We start from the raw sequence: 17,161 nt of genomic DNA, 5'->3' as shown, positions 1-17,161 counted from the left end.
TTTTCTAGAAGGATAGGAAGATGTTATACTGTTATTGATACTGTTAATGATTGCAAAGGAATTGTGTCCACAAATTGTGCAAGTTGATAGTACATGTGCAGGTTTTAAATTTGTGTAGTGTGAAATTGAAACTAACAAGCTAGTTTATCCAATAGGATGCAGTTATAGGCCCAGGAATGTACAGAATACTAATGATTGTAAAATGTTTAGGCAAATTGGTTGGGCATGTAAAAGGGTGATCTTCATGGAATGGAACGAGGAGATATTGTTTGGGAACAAGGAGAGTTTGTTGAATTTCTTAGGGATAAATATCTTAAGCACAATATAACTGAAGCAACTAAATGCTCTAGTGTTTTGGATTTGGTGATAACTTCACAAGATGTAGTTGTTAATGATGTATTAACACTGCTTTCAGTTGGTAAGAGTGATCATGAGGTACTTGTTTGGGAATCGATGAAACAGGAAAAGGTTACTGCCAGAAAAGATGCATGTGAAATTATAAAGTGGGTGGTTGTAGGTAGTGGTCAACTAGCATGAATATGTGGGTAGATGAGCAATACAGAAAAGATGCATGGAAATTCACAAGGCAGTATGCAACACTAGCAATGTATAACTGAATTCCAGGGATTAGGTGAGTAAATCGAGTAGGAGTGAAATTGATGAACAGTGAAATCAACCAAGCTGCATTAGAAAAGGTTATGGAGGAGGAAGAAGAGTTGTTGATGGCAATCAGATCCATGAAGAGTACAAACTATAGGCTAGGAAGGTGATGAGCATGGTAAAGAAGGAAAAGATGCAGTATGAGAGTATTGGCTGGTCAGGCCAAGGTTAATTCAAAAACAAATGCTTCTGCTATATGGCAAGCAAGGGAAAATATAATTATGGCAGGTTGGCACTGGTGGATAGTCATGGCAACAGAGTGACCATTGCAAAGGATGTAGTGGAATTATTGAATGACACACTTTACCAGTGTGTATCATAATGGTGTAAATGATGTCATGTAACATGTAGAAGGGAGACAGGTATTAGGATTATTGGAAGTGAAAGAATCAGAGGTGCATCAGGTGTTGATTGGGTTAGATGTTAATAAGGCTGTGGGAATGGATGACATATCACCACATATTTTTAAGGAATGTACACAACAGTTAGTTATCCTTGATCTAGTTATTTAATGAGTCTTGCAGTAGGTAAGGTTCCCAAGGAATGGTAAGAAGACAAAATAGTACCAATCCACAAACCTGGTTCTAGGACAATTCCAATTATAGACCATCTGTATAACTAGGGCTGTAGTCAAAGTCGTTGTTGGAGAGATATTGGTTAGGATTAGAATACTAGATTGGTTGATGACCATAATATTCTTTATGATAATCAGCATTATTTTGTAAAGGACAGGTCTTGTTTTAGCAATTTATGTGCATCTTATGATAAGGTAAGAAGTGTTCTAGATAGGGGAGAATCATATACTGTGATATTCTTGGACTTTGCAGAAGCATCCAATAGACTACCATATAAGTTGGTGTACAAGCTGCAGAGGACAGGAAAAAATAGTATATTGGTAGACGGATTGATGATTGGCTGTCTGAAACGATACCGGCAACTTGTGTATGACGGAGCAGGCTCTCAAAAAAGGAGGGTAACCAGTCGTGTGCCCCAGGGTTTTGTTCTTGGCCTCCCATGCTGTTTAACTTGTTTGTAAATGATATATCAGTGGACTGACTGACTGAGAATCTTCAGATGTTTGCTGATGCAAAGTTGGGGAAAATTATAAGTAGCACTGCTGATCTTAATTCCCTTCATTAAGATTTGAATAGACTTTTGACTTGGACAAAGGAGTGGGGATTGTAGTTTTAATATCAATAAGTGCAAAGGTGTTGCATTTTGGAGTGCAGAAATATAAATCTGGGTACTATATCGATGGTGGTGTACTGCAGGAAAGGGATAAGATTTGGGACGGATACTTGACAGTGGATTGAAGTTTAGAGGACATGTTGCAAAGACTACACATTGTACTGACACTAGGATAAAAAAAAGAATGTTAACATGTAGAGATAAGGAGATTTTTATGCTACTTTATAAAGCACTGATCAGACCACTTGGACTGTTGTGCTCAGATTTAGTCACCTGGTTTTCATTGTGATGTGGAAACATTGGAGAGGGTCCAGAGACAAGTGACTAAGACAATATCAGGACTCTGGAATTTTAGCTATGGAGAGAGGTTGAAGGAATGTGGATTGCAGAGTTTGGTGGATAGGAGGAAAAGAGATGATTTGATAGATACGTTTAAGTTAGTGAAGGATTTTATTGGATTAATCCGGAAGGAATTATAAAAAGAGCAGAAGGCGAGAGGAGGAAGAACCAGAGGCCATCCCTGGAAGTTATGCAAGAGTGTGGTAAAGTAGGATGTGAGAAGCAGATTTTTTTTTACATGGAGAATTCTAGCGAATAGAAAGCATTACCAGAATATGTCATTAATGCAGGGTGTGTTAAGGATTTTAAGATTCAGTACAATAAATGTTGTAATATTAATGATTTCATACTCTTTTAGTCTTTCTTATTTGTCTCGCATTATTGTTGAATTTGTATTTTTCATGTTTGTATGTTATATTTCCTGTAATTTTTGTAGTTTAGTGATCTTGGATACATTTTTCTTCCGAAATTTATCACTCTGAATCAGTAAAAGAATCATAATCTTGGCTATAAAATTTATCTTTTTTTGTAGCTGTGTGGATGATAAAATTATGGCACTCAAAATTCTGTATGCTGCTGCGCAGTATAGTTTATTTTGATTGTTCCTTGCCTCCTAATTTTTTTTTTTTTTTACTTTCTTTTTGCTATAGTTAACAGGATTTAGATGCTTTCATCTGTGAATTCAACCATTTCAACATGAATTGGAATTATAGCAGTTTAAAATGATCAGTAATGTTTTCTAGTTAAAATCTGATTTTTGTTTTATTTATTTTTTTAAAGACCAGTTAATGTTCTTGGGAGGGGGTAATTAATGATACCAACTGGTCTGCTAATTGCTTAATATGTTATACCCATGCATATCAAACTAAATACGAACACCTTGGATATTTATTTCTAAGAATGGAAGGGGACCCTCTCCCCACTCTTAAATATATAGGGAACATTGCATGATAACAAACTTGATTATACTGAGCATAAGCAAAATGATAATAGCTATCAGCATTTCAGTGTATTTAAGTTGACATAAAAGTGAAAATCTGTAATACATAAGCTTATGAAAGTGTTTTCTTGATTACAGAAAAGGGAATTACTAATTTCTGGTTAGTCACTTTTAAAAATGTGGATATGCTTTCAGAAATGATTCAGGTGAGCCTTATTTTCTAGTTATCTAATTCAGGATATAATTTGTTTGTAGATTAATTCTTTAAATTTTCCAAGAGTTAAGCATTTTTCTAGCACAGAGTTAGAAGTACATTTTTATCTATGCTTATCAAAGTATTTGCAAACAAAATTTGCATGTGAAATTATATTCACGATTATGATTTTTTGTATAACAAAACTCACTAACTTATTGTAAGTGGTGAGGATATTGCTTCCATTATAGCGTATTTATCACTATTGCAGTAACTTACACATACATGCGATAATATAAATTATATGCATTAGTTGTTGGAAATCATCAGTAGTGGACCCTCTTTTTGGGAGCACTGTCCATGGTGGAGGGAACCTACCGCTGACAGTACTGGCCCTTTTCATTCCTCTTTTTCTCTGCTCTTCTTCACTCTACTTCTCATGAGTTTTTTTACTATCTTATCTTCTATATTACCATCCCTGGGATCCAGTGCTCAGCCACCATGTTTATCATGTTCTGTGCTCTGTGGACAACCAGAATGGGGATCCTTGTGGTTTCGTACTTTGGCAAGATGGACAGTCTTGGATGGCCTGGCCAGGATCAGTTGGCTAGTGGGCTTGCCTGTGAGGGTTAGTAGTGTTAATTTCCTACCCCACAGGATCCAAGGCTGGGTATGGTACTTGTATAATATCTAGGGTAGCCCTGTTGTAGCCAGGGTTGCTGCTTCGGAGCATATTCATTGCTTGCCAATTAGTGGACATTTATGTGTGGCTTTGTGGTGGGTGAGGAGCTCTGGTGCTAACAAAAAAAAAAATCAGTTGAGTGAATCTTTCATCCAAAAATAATCATTCAAGCTCTCACAAGGCTCCAACCAAATACTGGTACCTGAAACACATCATTTAATAACTGAAGTAAGAAACAAAAGACATCTGACACCAATATCAATGCATCCATGTTTCTCAGCCATCATTCAATAGGTGAAAGAGCTAATAGGGAAAATGTCACCCTTCTTTATTCAAAAGGGTTTAGGACTGGCAGGATCTCTCAAAACAGTTAAGAACCTGCATTCTGTTACTGTAATTACAGTAACACCTCATAAAACACTAAACTCTTCTAGAGGAGTGATATCTCATATTTCAGTCCTTAAAGAGGGAATACCTGCTCTTTAAGGTCTGATTGTCACCTGGTTCTGACCAGGAACATCATCCTTACTTTTGATATTCCTGAACTTCCAACATCTGAAAAGCTCAACTCTTCTGTTAGGCTGTACATCCCTAATCCACTGAGATGCTTTAAATGTCAGAAATATGGTCATACTCAAAATGCCTGTTGTGGCTCTGCCACCTGTGCCCAGTGTAGTAAAGAGCAGGATAATAAGCTTTGCTCTTCAGAGAAAGCTAAACATGTCAACTGTCAGTGGAATCATCTGGTGTTCTCTTGTGCATGTCAGGGGTGGAAGGATGAAAGAGAAATACAAAAGATAAAAACAGAACAAAATATATCAGGATGCAAAGAGGAAGCTAGCCACCACCATACCTGGGAAATCCTTTTATGCCGAGAAGGTGATAGTTAAGAAAATATCAACAGCAACTCACTCTTGTCTATTCCACCATGTTATAATTTCGCATACTTGAATTTTATGATTGATTCTGAGTACTTCTCTGTGAAGTGAATCAGTCATACAAACTATAGTCTCACATTCTTGAAATGATCCCATTCAATGAGAACCCATTTGTCTAAAAAAATTATGGCAAGGATATCTGTGAAAAAAATGGATACTTCTGTATTCATCGAAAGTAAACTAAATTCACCAAATGATCCTGACACATCATTTGGTGAATTTAATAACTGAATATATCAGATGTATTAAACATAATTTGAGATGAAGAGATGGACATTGTCCATCCATACTTACCTAGATCAACAGATAAATATAAGCTTCACAAAGGGAAGCCTTCAGCATGTTGGAGATCAGAGATAAGATTGTCTACAAAACTAGAACAACAGGAACATTTTTACAGTGGAACTGACTCATACAGGTTTTGCCAAAATGTTGATGATATCTAGGTTCTGCTGCAGAAATATAAATCCTTCTGTTTCTACCTGCAGGAAACATTTAAAACCTAGTGAGGACCCCCACTTAAAGTATTCCACTGTTGGTCCTGCTCATGGTGGAGTAGCTATCTTAGTAGACAATCATGTTCCTTTTCATCATGTCCAGATTAATACTACTCTGGAAGCAGTAGTGATTCTCCTACCCATGGGGCAGTATGTTCCATTTATTTACCAGGTTATGAGTTAAATGAGATTGTATTTGATAATCATATATTGCAACTGCCTCAGTGGGGTAATGCCAACACAAATGGACACTTTTATATCATTGAGTGAGTGCTTGACAATCATGACCTCTCCACTCTTAATAATAGTTGGTACCTTCTTCCATATGTCTAGAGACCCTATCATTCAAGTGTCACAATTTCCCTTCCGTAGAAAGAGGCATTATTTAAGAATGACTTCTGGGTCAAAACTTTTATTTCATTTTAGCCGACCATCTTAGAAGGTAATTGACAATGATCAGCCTATTCTACATGAAAAACTATTATTATGTGACACCTCCAGGGAGTCCAAAGACTCATCAATGGAGAGTGTGCCGACAGCATCGAACAATTGAATTCCTTCCAACTACTGACTACACTCAAACTTGCTTAACTTTTTTCATGAGCCATTAGTAACAGAGGCTCTACCAATCAACCAATCTTTGTTAATATCACTAAATTGATAAAACACACAGGAAGAAAGAAAACAAATTTTTACATTAAATTTTGCATTAGATATTATATTAGAACCATTGTCAGATATGAAAGAGAAGATGAAGAATGGAAAGGCAAGCAGAAATAGTATAATAAAAGAAAATCCTTAAGACAGCTAAAGAAATTGCTGCTGATAAATTGTAAGTGATCTATAACACAATTGTCATTGGCACCAGTGGCAAGTGCATAAACTTGCCACTGGTGCTAATAAGTTGGTATTTTCTCTTCAAAATTATTTAATTATTGATATATATTTTCTTTGCCACTGTAACTACAACCTTTTATTAGGGAAATAGTGTTCAGAGCTTCTTATGTGATTATATTACTGGTCGTGCAAGGGTAGAAGCAAGTGACACCATTTTTGTGCTAATATTTCCATGAAGCTACCATAAGCTAGTTATCAACTTGCTGCTACTATCAAAATATTCATTGTATTTTTCTTCAATAATATGTTGTACTTCCTGCTGTGTTGTTGTTGTTATTATTATTATTATTTTTTTTTTTTTTGCATTGTCACTATAGCTACGTTTTTTTCCTTAAAGGAACAAGAATTGAATTATCTCATAGTTGGTGTATAGATAACTACTTGTATATATGCAGCTTTTGAGATATCTTGTCCTGAGTTATATATTGGCTGCTAAAAAAAAAAAAAAAACTTTACACATAAAGAAAAATAAGCGATTTATGTTAACTGCCTGATGTTAGTACGACCTTAGTATTGCTGCTCCTTTATAATAAGCTGGGCAGGTCTAGAAACTAATAATATAAACATGCAAAATCATGTTAGTACAACTCTGGTGTTGCAAGTTTTGTATTTATTTTACAAATCTGTTATTTATCTCATTTATTCACTTGTAAGAAAAGTATTTACTTTGATTTCAGTACTGTACAGCAATCTTTCCATTTCCTCCATTTGAAATACCTGCATTGGCAATGAATTAACTTGTAATCTTCAACAACAGTGTGAGTTTGAAGGAAGATTAGATTTGCATAAGAGGGATGGCCTACACCTGAATGCATTTGGTATGAGACAACACACAGTCAGGGAAACTAAATTATAATGGGAAGAATGGTGAGAATATAAGTGTAAGAGTGGTAGCATTATATAATTGTGCTAATGACAGGAATGGACATTATCATGGAAATGATTACAAAGGGAGAATGATTTTTGACTTTGTATTTGTCCATTTTGGACCCATCAAACGTGTGCAAAGATGTCTACATGTATAATCACTAGAGAAGAATAAAGATCACCTGCAAGTTGTCAAACTGTCATGCAGACTTCAGATAAGAATATACAAAAGAACATGCTGGTAGATTATTATGTGTGTACATGAATGCTAAGAGTATCAGAAACAAAGGGGTAGAGTTTTTTGTCATTGTCAATATGTTGGAACCTCAGATTGTAGGCATTAGTGAGACCTGGCTATCAAAATCAGACATACCAACTGGTATTGAGTGCAAAGAGTACAGTATTTTTCAGAAGAATAGCAGGGGAGGGGCATGCTGCTAATGATATTGGATGATTTGAGACCTATGATTATAGTACTAGTAACAGTATTTCATGTGGCAGTGAATTTGAAGCCATTTGGTGTGAGGTGCAATCTAACAAGATCAAATACATAGTGGGGTATTGTTACAGACTGGGTGGATCAGTTGCTAGTGATGAAGAAATGCATCACCAAATTAAGACAATGGGTGTAAAAAGAGTAATCAACAATGGAGGACTTTAATTATCCAAAGATTGATTGGGTAGCAGTGAAATCTCATGAGAAGAATGAAGCTGAATTTATTGAGCTGTTGCAAGACGGTTTTCTTAGGCAGCATGTGACAGAAGGAACTGAAGCTCAAAGAGTGTTAGAGGGTGTTTCAATTGAAGACATGACTATTCTGCCTCCAGTTGGTGAGAGTGATCATGCGATACTCATTTGGGAAGTGGCTAAGTTTATGAATGTTCCATTCAGGAACTTTACATGCTGAACTACTAAGCAGGAAAATATGACCAACTGAGGAGTATGCTGGGTTCAGCACAATGGTATAAGTTGCTGAATGGGAAGATTGTCGACAATGCATGGGAAGCATTTAAAAAATACTTAAAATGATGTAATATCAGAATGTGTCCCGAGAATTCAAAGAATAAATAGGGGTAGGAGTCAAATGGATGTGTAAAGCAAGAGATAAGAAAAAGATGATGTGGAAGGAATACCATGTGCATAAGGATGATGCCTGTTACGAAAATTATAAGCAGTAGGCTAGAATAGTCAAGTGTTGTACTGAAATCTGTGAGTATGAAAAGAAACTGGCTCTGCAAGCTAATGACAACCCACAAAAATTCTCTTAATATGCTGCAAGTAAAAGAAAGAATGAATATGAAAGAATAAGTCTTCTGAATACAGATGGCATGATGGGGGTGACAGATACAGAATTTGTTTAACTAATGAGTGTCTATTTTGCTAAAATCTATCAACCTGGTGTATGTATGAAGAGGAGGTATTAGAGCTGTTGCACAAACTCAATGACTATTCAGCAATAGGACTGATGAGATATCAGCATAGGTGGTAAGAGTGTTCAACTGAATTGGCTATTCCTTTGACCAGGCTGTATAATTTGAGGCTCAGAACAGGGAAGAGTCCACAGGAGTGGAAAGAATGTATGGTTGTCCCATTGCACAAGGGTGGTGCAAACACTGATGTATCAAACTATTGACCAATAAGTATTTCAGGAGTGGTGGTGAAGATTTTGGAAAAATTACTTAGACAAGGGGAATGGATACACAGTGATACTTTTGGATTTTGCTAAGGCCTTGGACAGAATACAGCATGGAAGACTGCTGTATAAAGAAATTGAAGAATATGGTTTGGGATTATAAAATATTAGCGTGGATAAGAGAATGGCTGACTGATAGATATCAAAAAGTGGTATGGGGGAGGGGGAGGAATATAAGTCTGCAAGATTTAACAAGGATCAGTCCTTGGGCTGTTGTTATTCAATCTGTACATTAATGATATCGGAAGGGTTTATCAGGTGACATACAGCTATGTCACCTGATAAAGGTGACATACAGCTATTTGCTGATGATGCAAAGAAAGGTAGGGTAATCAAGAATGTAGCTGATTTGTAGTACTTGCAGAATGATTTGAATAGGCTGGAATTGTGTGCATGGAAAAATGGATGTCAGCTCAATGTCGGTAATTGCAAAGTCTTGCACTTTGGCATGATTAGCTATCCGATGTTGTATTATATATATATATATATATATATATATATATATATATATATATATATATATATATATATAATATTAAGGATACCAAGTAATCTTATAAACTTGTTTTTTTTACTCCTTCTCCCAAGTAAGCAAAACAGTTAAGTTTGCGTCTGAACGTAATTCAAGTCTAAAGGTGGTGCAACATCAGGGCAACTCATTGTAAAGGTGGGTAAAGCTCTGATCACTATTCTTAGTATTTTCCATAATGTAAAGCACATCTCACTAAGAGATGTATACTGCAATACATTATGGGTGGGGTCACCACCCAGACCGGTTAGTGCTGATGAATAAGAATCTCTGGAGGAGATATAGATGTAAATAAGTTTTTTTTACCTTGGGAATAACGTATATTAGGGTTACCAAGTAATTTTATAAAACTTGGTTATTTTACTCTAATATACATTATTCGCAAGGTAAAAAAAAACTTATTTACATCTATATCTCCTCCAGAGATTCTTATTCAAAATAAAAACACCTTGTAGCAACTTGTATAGGTAAAGTTGATAAGGCTCTGTATTACTAAAACATTGGTATTTAGGGTCTAGCTACTCACTGAGGAGACCTCAAAAAAAGGTTGAAACCAGTCTGGGTAGTGACCCCACCCATAATGTATTGCAGTATACATCTCTTAGTGAGATGTGCTTTACATTATGGAAAATACTAAGAATAGTGATCAGAGCTTTACCCATCTTTACAATGAGTTGCCCTGATGTTGCACCACCTTTAGACTTGAACTACGTTCAGTCGCAAACTTAACTGTTTGCTTACTTGGGATTAGGAGTAAAATAACAAAGTTTTATAAAATTACTTGGTAACCCTAATAGAAATGATATTAAATTAAAGATGCCAAGGAATTTTATTTTTGATTAATCCTTTATCCAAGTGTAAGCAAATAGTGATGTGATATTAAACAAAAAAATATTGGAGCAAGTAATGGAATTTAAATACCTAGGAATAACAACAGCAAAAATATATGTAATATAGATCAAAGTAAAATAACATTCTCTAAAAGTTAATAAAATACTGATATGTTTAAATTAACACTATGAAAAAACAAAAGTAACCTCTTTAAATCAGTTGTTTACCAGTGTTTACATATGCATGATAAACGAGAATATCAACATTAAAATACAACAAATTAATAAGTGTGAAATAGCAGTTTGACAGAATAAAAGTGGAGGGAAAATAGAATATCAGTTACAACAGTAAATGATGGATAAAGAAAGAGCAGATCAAGAATAGAATGTGCATATAAACAAAGGATTGGAATTTTCATATGGATGCAACAGATTTTTCATTCTGAATGGATGAGAAACCGTTATATTATAGCTGGCTAGGAATACGTAATGATAGAATTAACACAAAGCCAAATTGTTTTCCAGTAGCAGGCCACTGAGTCTAGCAAAGAAGAAAGATGAGATAGAATGAACTCAAAAAGATAAGTAAAATTGGTAAGAAATTTGGCATCCAGTACAAAGGATCAGTTGGCAGACAAAGTTATTGCCCACATTGAACTATTGGTAAGTTGCAACAAGTATAAACCAAAAAGAATTGAATCTTACTATAATAATGCATTTTATGGATAGATCAGTATTTTTATAATTCCATGCCACATTTTGGTATTGATGTTTGTTGCTTGTCTAAGATGCTGACCATTTTTGAAATAGAAAGCAATTTAGAAAAGTGAAAACACAGAAAAGACAATTTTGGTGCTCTTTTTTTCTATCTTCACAGTAATAGATTTAAAGTTAGTAACTAGCTTTAAATAACTGTTGTAATAAATATGGTATGAAGATTAGCAATAAAAAGACAATGAAAATAGGCAGAATCATTGAAAATGTCAACTGTGTTGTGAATGGAGAACCTGTGGAACAAGTAAAACATTTCAGCTACTTAGGCACGATTTTTAGTGAAGATGGTAAATTAAATATAGAAATAGACAACAGAATCAACAAAGCTGGTATGGTAGGAAGTCAATTGAATAAATTCATATGGAATAAGAGAGAAATTAGTCGGAAGACTAAATTGTCTGTATACAAGACAGTGTTCAAACCAGTTTTAACTTATGGATCTGAGAGCTGGGTCAGAAGTAAAACACTTGATCAAAGACTAGAGACTGCAGATATGAGAATCCTGACAAAGATTAGAGCCATGAACAGATGGCATCAATGGCAATATCATATTAAAAACGAGGATATTAGGAAAGAACTTGACAATGTCAGCATCCAGGAATGCGTTAGCAGAGCTAATCTCAGGTGGTATGGTCACTTGAACAGATTGGGCGAGGAAAGATTAGCAAAACAAGTGTTCTCTGCCAGGTTGGCAGGAAAGTGACCCAGAGGAAGACCAAGATATAGATGGATTGATACGGTACAAAGTGCCTTAGACGATAGATATATAAGATCTGATAATGTTGGAGTCTTGACAAGTAACAGACTGATTTGGAGGAAAATTGTAGATAGGAAGTTAGTAATGATGTAAATTTTTCATTTAGTACTATCATATCCTGTACACCCCTTGATGGTACATGTCAGGAATTTGATGGTAAACTACCTTTAACTTCATTACTGTGAGCAGGAGAAAAAAAAAAAAACGTGCATCAGAAACATTCATTTTATGAAAAAAAAAGTGTTCGTATGCCTAATGTCTATGCAGTTGTGCCTTATTTATATTTATTAAATGCATCAGCATGGTATATTTGCATCACTATTTTCTTGACATGTTTACTAGGCAGAAACATTCGTGGTGTTGAACCCCCACCTGATAAGTTAGAGTATATCAGCTTAATTGAATGATTGATGGTACTGTAGTTTGTGTTCAAATTATAAATTTAAAAAATAAGCTGTTTTTTAAGAGTGTTATATATTTATCCAATTGAAAGTTAATAGCTATTCAGTATACACTTGGTTATCAATAGTATGCATTGCTCCTAGTGTGACATACTGCATTACTAAAATATATGCTGCATTCGTGTCCTAAACACTTGATTATGACCTGGCATGATCAAAATGATTATTACTTTTCATATAATTGTCTTCATTATTGGCCTGACTTCCATCGTGTGTAAATTCATGGATAGATCGGTATTTTTGTAACTCCATTGCCATATTATGATAATGGTGTTAGTTGCTGTTCTAATATGCTGTTTTGATAGAACATTGCAATATGTCTCATTTTATGATGCTCTATCAAAATCCATTCTTATTAAAATGTTTAGTTTAAGATTTGGATGAATTGAATAATTTTAAGTGTAATTTATGATATTATGTTATATTGCATGTAGGAACACGATGAACCCATTCTCATGCATTTAATAGATGTTAAAGTTAAATTGTCACAGTCAAATCCAATGGTAAGTTTGAATTAATTTTCTCTATTTTAAGTTTCCTGTGTTAGAAATTAATAAATTGTAACAGAACTTTTTATTTTAATTAAATAAAAAAATTCTATGATGATGAAAGTTGCTGAGTAATAATTATTTTCATTCTTACTTGATAGCTATTCAGCTGAAAAATGTATAAATACAAATATATGTATATAAATAAGATACAGTAATCAACCATTTATCTGACCATATCAGGAAGACAGTTTTGCAATCTGGATAACTGAAGGGTCATATAAATATGAGCATCACTGGAATAAATGTATTAGTCTTAGGGGTGATTATCTTGAAAAATAAAAATAATTTTGAAATTATAAATTTGTTTTTTTCAATGTTAGGCTGAGAAATTTTCAGACCACCCTCGTATATTTACATGATGCTATACCAGAAGTTAGTTAATGCGCAAGAGTTGATTAATTAATCATTATTTTGATGGTAGGATAACTGGTAGCTTACTCTGATAAAAATGAAAATAATAGAATAGCAAATGAATTATTGTTCTTTATGTAATGTAAATGATACATTTCTGAATATTTTTTCTGAAATTTATGTGAAATTCGAAGTCCTTTTATACAGCCTCTGTAGTAGATTATTGTTAGGTGATTTGATGATTATTATTGACATTTGACCTTCATGGAATCATTGACTCATCGTGGGAGGTACACACAGTGCTTATCCAACCGTTAAACTGATTTAATGTGTCTACACCCACAACACTCAGGCAATGCATTTCACTCACCAACCACTCTCCGTGCAAAGAATGTACTCCTCACTCCTCTTCATGCCCTCCTTATACAATTTCCGGTAACGGCCTCTTGTTCTCCTCCCCTCTCCCATTCTATTAAAATTCTTTTCCATGTCAACCTGATAACAGCCCCTGACTAGCTTATGTCTCAATCATATCCCCCCTCCTATTCACAAGGCTCTGCAACTTACGTTCTCTCAATCTCCCGATAGCAGTTCCTGACTAGTTTGTATATCTCATTCATATTGCCCCCCCCCCACTCCTATTCACAGGGCTCTACAACTTACATTATTTCAATCTGTCCTCATATTCCACATTCCAAAGACCACTGACTACCTTTGTGAATCTTCTCTGGACCCTTTTCAACATATCCTCATCTCCATGAAAACAGGCTACCAAATCTGTGCACAATAATCAATATGAGGCCTGATCAAGGCCTTATACAATAGAAATCATAACCTCTATTTCTGCATGTCAGGGTCTTTTGCATCATTGCCATTATCTGATGTGATATCTTCATAACTTGTGCAGTGTGGCTCTGAATTTCAGGTCCTTGTCCACCATCACTCCTAGATCTCTCATCTTGTCTACTTCCTTTAAAGTTTCCCCATGATGTGTATACTTTGCATCCCATCGTTGCTTACCAAATCTCAAACCTTACGCTTTGCAACATTGAACTGACAGTTCCACTTACATGCCCATTCATGCAATCTATTCAAGTCCTGTAAGGCCATAACATTTGCTTGAATCTGCATCGCTCTCCCCAGTTTTGCATCATCTGCAAACTGCTCCATATCACTAGTTAAACTCAACCAAATACCATTAACATACAAATTGAACAACAATGACCCCTGCTGCACACCTCTAGTGAACTTTCTCTTTCGGGATACCGCATCCCCATATACAACTTTCTCATACTTGTCCAACAGCCAGTCACTGATCCAACTCAGAAGTCCATTATCCAATCCCATCCCATCTGTTTCAGTTTATTTAAGAGCTTGTTGTGTGGCAGTCTATCAAAAGCCTTTTGCAAAATCTTAGTTCACCACTGTATATGCATCTCCCCTGTCCAAGGTATTTATCACCTTCTTATTATACATAAGTAAGTTAATGAAACATGATATCCCCTTAACAAACCGATGCTGATAACCACAGAGAATACTGCTGTTATTAACCCATTTCTTTATCCTACTTCTTACCAATCTCTCCAGGACCTTCACCACAACTCCATATATACAGACCAGCCTATAATTTGAAGCTGCAGCATTATCACCACCTTTATGCAATGGAACAATTTTACCCTCCTTCCACTCCCTTGGAACTTGTGCTGTTGTAAGACTCTTATAAAACAGGCATTCCAATGCTACTGCCAATTTCCTGGAACATTCCCTTAAGATGCATTTTGATATGTCATCAAATCCTATTGTCTTATTGACATCAAGGTTATTTCCTCAAATACCTCCTGCTCACTCACAATTAAGCCATCTCTCCTCGTATGTCCTCTGCACTTAATTTCCTCATGATTCTACCCAGATCAGGATGAAACACCCTTATAAATTGATCACTGAATACCTCACCGATGTCTTCTGCAGCAGTTACCATTATACCACTTTCATCCATTAACATCATCTTACCATAATCATTCTTCCTTCTACTTGCCACATATCTTAAAAAAAAAAAAAAAAAAAAAAAAACACTAGGATTTTTCTTTGCCTGATTTGCCAATTTCTGCTCATACTCTACTTTTGTTCTTTATAATCTTCATGTGACTGATGATTACCATTATTTATCTTGTACTTCTTCCAAATTACTTTTTTTCCAGATTTCATGCTTAAGCTCTTCATTTATCCATTTTACACCTATCTTATTCAAACTTTTGGCCTTTGGAATACATTTGCACATTGATGCTCTTATGTATGCTTCTTTGTCAGTTCCCATGCAGCATTTATTTTCTTGCCGCTCAACTCCTCGTTCTATGTTATAGCTCCAAGCTGTCTCCTAAGCTTGTCATAATCATGAGCCTTATAATTCCACATATGTCCTTTCCTCACCAAAGTCTGCATATGACTAGTCACAACAGGTGATTACTTCATGATCACTTGCACCAACTGGAGGAAAGTGCAAAACCCCCTCTAACAGTTACCTCCTCTGATGAAATGATGATAAGATAACTATCTCAGACAGCACGTAATGAAGGTCATGCAAGAATCAACAGTTCTCTCTCAAGAATTAATTTTCCTTATTCCCAAATGCCATCTCTTCATTCCACTCTATACCACTATAATTAAAATCACACCTTAATAATTACCCTTCTTTTGTTCCCTAATCCAAGTTGTTTATACATTCCTTCCTCTCAACCTGCACGTTACACCACAGTGCCTCATCCATTGCCACTATTTCCCCCTTTCATGTCTACCTTATGTGGACTAAATTCCCCTGCTATCATTAGCAGCACTCCTCCTCCCTTCTTGCCCTTTCTATTCTTGCGAAAAATATTGTATCCTTCCATTTCTATTCCTGTTATGATATCATCTTCATTCAACCATGTTTCACTTATTCCAATGATTTTGGGGTGAATAAACTCAATTTCTGAAACCATTTCATCCACTTTATTTCTGATATTTCTGGCATTTGTAAACAATCACAGCAGTTCATTTTTAGGTCTATAGCCAGTCCTATCCAAGCCATGTGTTGCTTGTGATTTTCTCCACTGCCTGCAATCACCTTTATCACTGCTTACCACATATATCTGCTCAGTCTCAATTTCTCCAACCATATTGCAATATACTCAATCTTCATACACACATTCACCACTTTCAGCATCCACTCTTCCTATGCCATGTCTCCCTGTCCACCCGAGCTGCCCCCTGTTTTCCCTGTTCCTCCTGTATTCCTGTTCTCTCTTTCTCTCTCACACTACTGTTTCCACTGCCAAGCACTTCTGATTTTTCCCTTCAACTCTTTCTTCTGATCTCTGGCATGCATGACACACTACTTTCATCCAGCAACACTTTCTCCAGTACACTCACTCCAGAGTCATTTAAATGCAACCCATCATGCCTGTATAATTTCATTCTTCCCTCAAACACATGCCATACATCCATAAACTCCACTCCCTTTTCACACAATTCCACTAGCATTCCATTCATGATTTTGGCTTTTCATCGTAACTCATCATTCGTCATACCTGGGCAACAAACTGACAATCTTTCCTACTACATTATCTTTCGCTTTTCTCAATAGTCTCCTGATATTTGTCCTCACATCCTTCTTATGTCCACTTAGATCATTTGTCCCTACAATCACAACTAACTCTCTTGCTCGTTTCTTCCTCATGTCCAATGCCTTAATTATTGTACTTATTCTTCCACCCAGATAACAGACCTTATGGACTCTCTCAGTAACTAGCCCTCTAATTATGGAGTTTCCATATACTGGAAACTTTTGATTACTTTGTTTTCAGCGCAGATTATTTATAAATCCCATCTTGTTTTTTTGTTATAATTATCAGTAATTTCTCCATAAACCAAATTTATTTGGTTTAAAAAAGTAGTAATTTAATATTAACTGACAAATATTAACCATATTTATGGAGAGATGGAAAAATACTTCTTGCAGTTGATTGTGAAATTAAAGA

At 35.5% G+C, this 17,161-nt stretch overlaps 1 protein-coding gene across 2 annotated transcripts in view; it reads left to right on the top strand.

Annotated features, from left to right (window-relative positions):
* The window catches only part of LOC150092692 (nucleosome assembly protein 1-like 1), a 245,547-nt gene that overhangs the window by 98,973 nt on the left and 129,413 nt on the right, over positions 1–17,161 (top strand). For both annotated transcript variants that reach the window (XM_090414480.1, XM_090414479.1), the window contains exons 8-9: positions 3,266–3,333; positions 12,681–12,749. In XM_090414480.1, coding sequence (XP_090270606.1) covers positions 3,266–3,333; positions 12,681–12,749 — 137 coding nt within the window. The remainder of the gene's footprint in view (positions 1–3,265; positions 3,334–12,680; positions 12,750–17,161) is intronic.

This window comes from Typopeltis vanoorti, chromosome 25 (genome assembly GCF_054136105.1).
Source record: "Typopeltis vanoorti isolate ZY-2024b chromosome 25, IOZ_Tvanoo_1.0, whole genome shotgun sequence".
Classification (NCBI taxonomy): domain Eukaryota; kingdom Metazoa; phylum Arthropoda; class Arachnida; order Uropygi; family Thelyphonidae; genus Typopeltis; species Typopeltis vanoorti.
The sequence above is the reverse complement of the archived record's forward strand: the minus strand, read 5'-3'. Positions and strand labels throughout refer to the sequence as shown.